This window comes from Macaca nemestrina, chromosome 1, assembly GCF_043159975.1.
Source record: "Macaca nemestrina isolate mMacNem1 chromosome 1, mMacNem.hap1, whole genome shotgun sequence".
Classification (NCBI taxonomy): domain Eukaryota; kingdom Metazoa; phylum Chordata; class Mammalia; order Primates; family Cercopithecidae; genus Macaca; species Macaca nemestrina.
Window position 1 is genome coordinate 197,468,320 of NC_092125.1, and position 8,283 is coordinate 197,476,602.

Consider the following 8,283-nt stretch of genomic DNA (forward strand, 5'->3'; position numbering starts at 1 on the left):
TTCCCTATTTTTCTTGTTTGTTTTCCTAAGACTCTCTCCCCTGCAGCGCCATCAGCTCGGGGAGCCACTTGATCTTGGTCACTGCTCTATGCCGGAGCCTAGGAAGGAGCTTGGCCCAGGGTGCCCGTTCAAGAACGCGTGCGGAGTGAATGAACGACTAGTGAAGGAGACTTCAATGACGCAGGCCGGCATTTGCTGAGCGCGAGCCCCGCGCCGCGAAGCATTCTGGGAATCGTAGTTTCTCCGTGCCGCGATGACTCGCAGAGCACAGACGCACTCTGCGCCCGGAGGACAGAGCGGCCCGGTCGCCGGCGTGGTTTCTCCGTCCTGCTGCAGCCGGCGGGAGGCAGCCCGTCCAGGCGCCCGCTAGCTTCGGCGGCGACCCAGACGGGGAAAGCGGAAGGAATGTCGCGTGGTGGGTCCGGGTCGGCGGTGCAGGGAGCCGCGGGGCGGAATGCGGGGTATGCCAGGACCTCCGGAAGGAGGTGCCGGAGCCCAGGAAGCGTTTTCTTCCCCATTTACCGAGTATAGCTCATTTCCCCAGACCCGCTCCCGCTGCTCTGAGTAAGGGGTGCTCATCCCGTTTTACCGGTAGCTTAGCTAGCTTGGAGAAGCTAAGTGGTTTGCTAAGTGGTCTCCCTCCTAGAAGGTGGCAGAGCCTGTCCTAGAACCCGGGCCTGACTCGAGGTCTAGTGATTGCTCTTTGCAGTCGCAGCAGCAACCCCATACCTTTGCTTGATCGCAGATTCGTCAGGCTGCAGCCGGGTGGCTGGTCGTTAGGCCCTGCCCAAGGACTTAGCTCCCAGCCCCGCTCATCACTGGCCTAGTCTAGCTTGCCACGCTCAGTGCCACACTGCACAGCCCTGGACGGGATGCTGAGTGAGGTCGTAAAGAGAGAGCGTTGCACCCCCGTTAACTCAGGGTCTGAAAATAAGGGATAGGTAAGACCTAGTGCACTAATACAATATCGGGGTACGTTGAAATCAAAGGAGAGTACCTTCAGTGGAGTGTGATTCTGGTAGCTTTGTTTCGCCTGTAGTTTAATAAATGTGGAAACAGGTTCAGAGACATTAACTTTTCTAGGTTTACATAATTAGGGGTGGAGTGGGGATTCCAGCCTGGGTTTCTCTACCTTCAAAACCTATGTACCTTATATACTACCGGTTGGGTTTTCCCCCCCCCCAATTCATTATCTAGATTTATTTTCTTTCTTTTTTTTTCTGAGAGTCTCGCTCTGTCACCCAGGCTGGAGTGCAGTGGCACAATCTTGGCTCACTGTAACCTCTGCCTCCTGGGTTCAAGCGATTCTCCTGCTTCAGCCTCCCAAGTAACAGATTACAGGTGCTCCCATGCCCAGGTAATTTTTGTATTTTTAGTGGATACTGGGTTTCACCATGTTGGCCAGGTGGGTCTTGAACTCCTGACCTCAGGTGATCTACTCCCCTTGGCCTCCCAAAATCCTGGGATTACAGGCGTCAGCCCCTGCGCCCAGCCTCATTACCTAAATTTCTACTTACCTAACAGCTGCATGGTATAGACCAATAGTTCCCAGAGTGTGGGCCCCTGACCAGCAGCATCAGCATCACCTGGGAATATGTTCGAAATGACTCTTTCTGGCCTCACCTCAGACCTCCTGAGTCAAACTGGGAGTGGGGCCCAGCAAGCTGAGATAACAAGCCCCTCAGATGATTCTGATACACACTGTATGTATCAGATGATTCTGATAATGTATGAGAACTACTGGTGTCAAGCACTGAGTCTCAAACCTTCACGTGTATCTAATTCACATACGGGGTCATGTTGAAATGCAGAGTCTGTTTCCAGTCAGTGTGGAAGAATGGCAGTGAGCCACTCAGTGAAGGAGTGGATTATCTCAGAACAGGCCTGGGGAGAGACCTGAGATTATGCATTTCTAACCAGTACCCCTCAGCACTTTGGAGTTACCTGGGGAGCTTTTTTTCTTCTTTCTTTTTTTTCTTTTTTTTTTTTTGAGATGGAGTCACTCCGTCGCCCAGGCTGGAGTGCAGTGACGTGATCTCGGCTCACTGCAAGCTCTGCCTCCCAGGTCCACGCCATTCTCCTGCCTTAGTCTCCCCAGTAGCTGGGACTACAGGTGCCGCCACCATGCCCGGCTAATTTTTTTGTATTTTTAGTAGAGATAGGGTTTCACCATGTTAGCCAGGATGGTCTCCATCTGACCTCATGATCCGCCCACCTCAGCCTCCCAAAGTGCTGGGATTACAGGCGTGAGCCACTGCGCCCGGCTGGAAACTTTTACAAAATAGGAAATCTGGGCCCACCCCTCTAACCAAATGAATCAGAATCTGGGGTGGGGAAGGTCGAGTTAAAAACTCGCCAGATGATTCTAATGTACACCTGGTGTGAGGTTTGGAGCCAGGCAGCTATGGATTTTTTTTTTTTTTTTTTTTTGAGACAGAGTCTCTCTCATGCAGGCTGGAGTGCGGTGGCATGATCTTGGCTCACTGCAGCCTCCACCTCCCGGATTCAAGCGATTCTCCTGCCTCAGCCTCCGGAGCAGCTGGCATTATAGGTGCACACTACCATGCCCGGCTGATTTTTGTATTTTTAGTAGAGACAGGGTTTTACCATGTTGGCCAGGCTGGTCTTGAATTCCTGGCCTCGGGCGATCCACCCGATTCAGCCTCACAAAATGCTGGGATTACAGGTGGGAGCTACCATGCCTGGCCTACGGCTACGGATTTGAATTCCAGCAATTCCACTTATTTACTGTGACCTTGGTCAAGTTACCTCTCCTAGCCGTATTTTTTGTTTTTAAAAGTTATTGATTTATTTAAATTAATGTATTATTAGGAATGATACTGACTTTTGTTGTTGGTCCTAATAATTTATCTTGAATTCTCAATGTAGATAATCATATAATTGACAAACAAGGACAGTGATCTTCCTTTATAATTATTGTTTCTCTAAATTCTTTCCCTTCCCTTCTTTCTGTAATCGTTTTTTTGAACGTTGCATTGCCATTACCTACGTTTTACTGTTGATTAGAAGCCATAAAAGGCATCCTTTTCTTGTCCCTGGCTCAATAGAAATGCTCATCATTTTCTTTATTTTTTGAGACAGAGTCTTGCTCTTGTTGTCCAGGCTGGAGTGCAATGGCGCGATCTTGGCTCATTGCAATCTGCCTCCCGGCTTCAAGCAATTCTCCTGCCTCAGCCTCCTGAGTAACTGAGATTACAGGCGTGTGCCACCACGCCCAGCTAATTTTTTGTATTTTTAGTAGAAATGGTGTTTCACCGTATTAGCCAGGCTGGTCTCAAACTGAGTGGATCTCGCTATGTTGCCCAAGCAGGTCAGCAGAACTCTTGGGCTCAAGTGAAGCTCCTCCCTCAGTCTCCTGAGTAGCTGGTACTACAGGTGTATCCCAGTGTGCCTGGCCATCCTAGCCATATTTTTCTCATTCATAAAATAAGCATAAGTAATCCTTGGCTTGCAAGTTGGTGTGAGGATTCCATGAGACATGTGCGGGAAGTATCTGTGTCCACAGATACAAAAATTGCAGAGGTGGTCTGTGCTGGGAATTTTGTTTGAGAACCTGGTGGAGGTGAGTTGGCAACTGTACCCCCTACCCTGCTATAGCTGCCATCTGTGTGCTCCTGTCAACAGCAAGCAGGCAGCTGGTGTGGAAGAATGGCACTGAGCCATTCAGTGAAGGAGCGGACCATCTCTGAGAACAGCCTGATCATCCTACTGCAGGGCCTCCAGGGCCGGGTAACCACTGTGGACCTGCGGGATGAGAGCGTGGCCCATGGACGCATAGACAATGTCGACGCTTTCATGAACATCCGCCTGGCCAAAGTCACCTACACGGACCGTTGGGGGCATCAGGTCAAGCTGGATGACCTCTTTGTGACAGGCCGCAATGTCCGCTACGTCCACATCCCAGATGACGTGAACATCACCTCGACCATTGAGCAACAGCTACAGATTATCCATCGGGTGCGGAACTTTGGTGGCAAGGGCCAAGGCCGGTGGGAATTTCCCTCCAAAAACTATAAGTGAGGCCCTCAGCAAGCCCTGGCCCCAACTCGGCTTCCTCCAGTGTTCTCTGGAGCCAGCTCCCTGCCCTCACACCCTGTCTAGAACCCGAGAAGAGAGCAGGGCCAGGCCAGAAGCTGGTGTCCAACAGACACCATCTGTCAAAGCTGCGTTTCACAGGGTTCCACCTCCCAGACTCCCTCTGGGACCCAGAATCCTATCTGTCTGTGGCCTTGGGGTAGGTGACAATCCCCCTTTTTGATGATCTGAATCTCTGACTTATTGATCATGGAACCTGTCAAGTAGTTTTCAACTCTCCCAGTGAGGATAATTAAACATGCTCAGTCTAAGCCACCTCTAACTGTCTCCATTCCTCTTGCAGTTGTGTTCATTTTCTTGTGAAACCCAACTTGAATACAAACAGGTCCATGCCCCAGGCCTTCCCTTCTGTGTGCTGGGCTCCCAGACCGTCCTGTGTAGTCAGGGGCAGACTCAAGCTTGGCTGCACATTGGAATCACCTGTCCCACCCTCAGAGATTCATATTTCGTTGGTATGGGGTATGGTCTGAGGGCTGGGAGTTTTTTAATTTCCCAGGCAATTCTAATATGTAGCAATTTGAGAATGGTAGGAGAGTACTTCAGTCTGGGCAGGTGGAAAATGGCTTTTCTACTCAGTCCCTGTTGAAGAGGCTGTTAGTCTCATTGCTGTTTCTTGAAGCAGAGAGATTGGAGTAACCTGGGCCCTCCCCTGGGGTGTGAGAGCTCTGCTAATAGCAGGAATTCCATCTCTGATCTGAGAATTATTGGGTTCTCAGGGTTAGAACCCAAGTCCTTGTAGTAGCTGTCTTGTCATTCTAGGCCTGCCACAGGCAAACAACTGTCTTAGTGAAAGTGGCTCACTTGTGGTCAGGAGTTCGAGACCGGCCTGGCCAACATAGTGAAACCCCGTCTCTACTAAAAATAAAAAAATAAAAAAAAATTAGCCGGGCGTGGTGGTGCACACCTGTAATCCCAGCTCCTCAGGAGGCTGAGGTGGGAGAATCGCTCGAATTGAACCAGGAGGTGGAGGTTGCAGTGAGCCAAGATCACGCCACTGCACTCCAGCCTGGGCAACAGAGGGAGACTCTGTCTCAAAAAAAAAAAAAAGAAAAGAAAGAAAATGGCTTTGTCCTGTGGAACCAGAGAGTTTGAACTCATCAGATATCCACAGCACACCTGCCATGTGCCAAGGCCTTCTGCTAAGCACACATCATCTTTTTGTTTTGTTTTGTTTTCAATAGAGATGAGGTCTCACTATGTTGCCCATGCTGGTCTTGAATTCCTGGACTCAAGCCATCTCCTGCCTCAGCCTCCCTGAGTGGTAGGATTACAGGCGTGAGCCCCCAGGTCTGGCCAAGCACACATTGTCAAGTGAGATTTGAACCTTTTTATATAGGAGCTTATACCCTAGTGGGGGAGGTGGTCAAAGAAAACAAAGATGAGGCTGAACAGAGTGGTTCACACCTGTAATCCCAGCATTTTGGGAGGCTGAGGCTGATGGATCACTTGAGGCCAGGAGTTCCTGACCAGCCTGGCCAACATGGTGAAACCCCATCTCTACTAAAAATAGAAAAATTAGCCGGGCATGGTGGCGTGTGCCTGTAATCCCAGCTACCTGGGAGGCTGAGGCACGAGAATTGCTTGAACCCAAGAGGCAGAGGTTGCAGTGAGCCAAGATCATGCCATGTCACTCCAGCCTGGGCGACAGAGCAAGACTGTCTCAAAAAAAAAGAAAAAAAAAAAGAAAACAAAGATGAAATCCAGCTTGAGAACTGCTGTGGCAGAGTTTTGAATAAAGCAGGGCCCCTGACCTTAAGATGCTGTCATTCTTGAGAGAGATTTGAGAGGAATGTTCATGGGGACATTAGCAGCCCGAGGGCACTGCATTCACATTCTGGTTCCGTCTGTCAGGTGTTGTCTGCAGACCACCTCATCAGGACCAACTGGGATATGTGTAGGAAATGCACTTTCCTGGCTCCTCCTTACCCAGACTTGAACCGGAGTCTAGCACCCAGGAATCTGCATTCACATCCACCCATCCACCGTGATTCTTTTGCATACTGTATTTATTTTATTGCCTACAGGTCTAGAAGCCCCTTAAGTCTGCCCTTTGCCTTTAGGGAGAACTTCTGAGTTTTCCAGCCGCTCTGACAACTGGAGTTAAAAGGACTGACCCCACAAAGTGACTGCTGGAAAGAGAAACCAGAGGGCAGGTGTAGAGGGAAGGCCTTCACTGTGGGAACATCACCATACCCTCGCAAGTGGGGAGAGAGATGAGGAACTGGTGGGAGTCCCACAGCAGCTTCGCTTGCAGACCTCTCCCACACGTGTGCCTGTGTGTGAGAAAACGAAGAGGTCTTAGCTGGGGGTTCAGCTTAGGGATGCAGTAAAAGTCGAGCTCTGAGTCTGTGATGACACACCGGGGGCTTCTCCGTCCTCAGCAGAGCAGCAAGGGAAGCAGTAAGGCTAGTGTGGGTGCTGAGAAGAGAGGCCCAAGACATGTTCGTTAAGTGTCGTGTGTCAGACCCCAGTGGCCCTCTGTCATTTCTAGGCAAGGTCTTGGGAAGACATATGAGAATGAGGGGAACCAGGCCCTGCAGAGACACATTTTTGCCAAGCCCCTGGGTTAGAGCACAGCGGAGTCTTCAATCCCCAAAGATGGGTCTTTTGTAATCTGGTCTTGGCTTGCTGGAAAAGGCTGTTAGGGGCCCAGGAAGGGGCTCACCAGCCTGTGGGAAGCCAGGAACTCCCCAACTGCCACTGGTCAGCCATTCCACAGGTCATTCTTGAGCAGCAGCTATGTACCAGGCACAGTGGTAGCAACTGGTGAATATCGAAATGAACAAGGGTGTTGCCTCAGGAAGTGAACATTGTAGTGAAGGAAACAGATAAACTAAAAAAGTAAAAATATTTGCAGGTGCCCTGAAGGAAATAAACAGGGCCTTTTGAGAGACAATAACAGGTAGTTTTATTTTGGAAAATGTAGTCTGAGGAAGTGAAATCTTTTTTTTTAAGACATGGGGTCTTGCTCTGTTGCCCAGGCAAGAGAGCAGTGGTGCGGTCATGGCTCACTGCAGCTTTGAACTCCTGGGCTCAGGCCTCAGCCTTCCAGGTGGCTGGAACTGCAGGTACATGCCACCACACTGTCTTAATTTCATAACTTTGTTTTTCCCTAAGAGACGGTATCACTATGTTGTCCAGGCTGGTCTCAAACGTCTGGCTTCAAGCAATCCTCCTGCCTTGGCCCCAGTCACTGGAATTAAGGGCTTGAGCCACCCCATCCAGCAGGAAAGTAGTTAAACTGAGAAGGAGGCTGTCATTTAAAAAGCCAGGACAGGGCAGAGGAAACTGCCTGTGCAAAGGTCCTGGGGTGGGAAAGCTTGGGGATTTGGGACAATAATAATAACATTGTGGCTATTGAGGGAGAGAGAGGCAGATGAGAGTGGAGAAATGGGAGGGGGTGGGGCACATGACACAAGGCATGTGGACAGAGTGTAGTTGGTTCCAGTTTCTGGTGTGTACGAAACAGAACTTGAATTTTCTTTAACTCCCTTGAATTCCTGTATTTTGCCCCACTCAGTCAGAGTGGCAGAAAGTTAATTGCAGTCAATTCACTGTTCCCCCATTTTCCTTGGCATTATGTTGGAATTCTAGGCTCTTCCTTTCAAGGTGCCAAAGCATGGGAAGCGTAGTCTGATTTGGTCATCCAGTCACACTGGCATCCACTGAGATGTTCTCATTTGGTTGTGATCTTTTGTCATCAGCCCATGAAGGATGCTGTTCAGTTGCTCCCCACGCCCCCCATCAAAAGACCCCCTCCAAGTGTAACCCATACCCCTCTCAGGTGTGCAGAGTTTTGTTTTGTTTTTCTGCTTTCCCCAGGCCATGTTCGGCCGAGGACATTCTTGGGTCTTAGGTGAGTGAGGTCCTGTTTGTCCAAAATGCAGCACACAGCCATTTCTCCAGAGGGTTTTGTGACTTCCCTGGTGCCCCACCCCGGAAAAGGAGCACAGCTCCTCTCTGCTTCTCAAGCCCTTGGGCCCAGGTGATATTCCCAGTTAGAAGACTGAGAAGAAGCTTCTCTCTTCTCAGGGACCCCCCTCCTCAATCTCAGACTCCCAGATCCCCCTGGTATACAGTTTTCTAAATTTGTATCTGCACAACAATTCTGTCCATTCCTCCCTGAAAGCTAAGCTTTTGGAATTCAGAAGCTAAAAATGGGCTTAG

At 50.0% G+C, this 8,283-nt stretch overlaps 1 protein-coding gene across 1 annotated transcript; it reads left to right on the forward strand.

Annotated features, from left to right (window-relative positions):
• The first annotated feature begins 257 nt into the window (after nucleotides 1–257).
• Nucleotides 258–4,371, forward strand: LOC105494722 (LSM10, U7 small nuclear RNA associated). The gene is made up of 2 exons (XM_011763450.3): nucleotides 258–415; nucleotides 3,646–4,371. The coding sequence occupies exon 2, from the start codon at nucleotides 3,670–3,672 to the stop codon at nucleotides 4,039–4,041; it is 372 nt and encodes a 123-aa protein (XP_011761752.1). The 5' UTR covers nucleotides 258–415; nucleotides 3,646–3,669; the 3' UTR covers nucleotides 4,042–4,371.
• The last annotated feature ends 3,912 nt before the right edge of the window (nucleotides 4,372–8,283 follow it).

Bases quoted from the DNA above. Each gene is read 5' to 3' on its own strand.
- LOC105494722 (XM_011763450.3), top strand. From the start codon at position 3,670: ATGGCACTGAGCCATTCAGTGAAGGAGCGGACCATCTCTGAGAACAGC.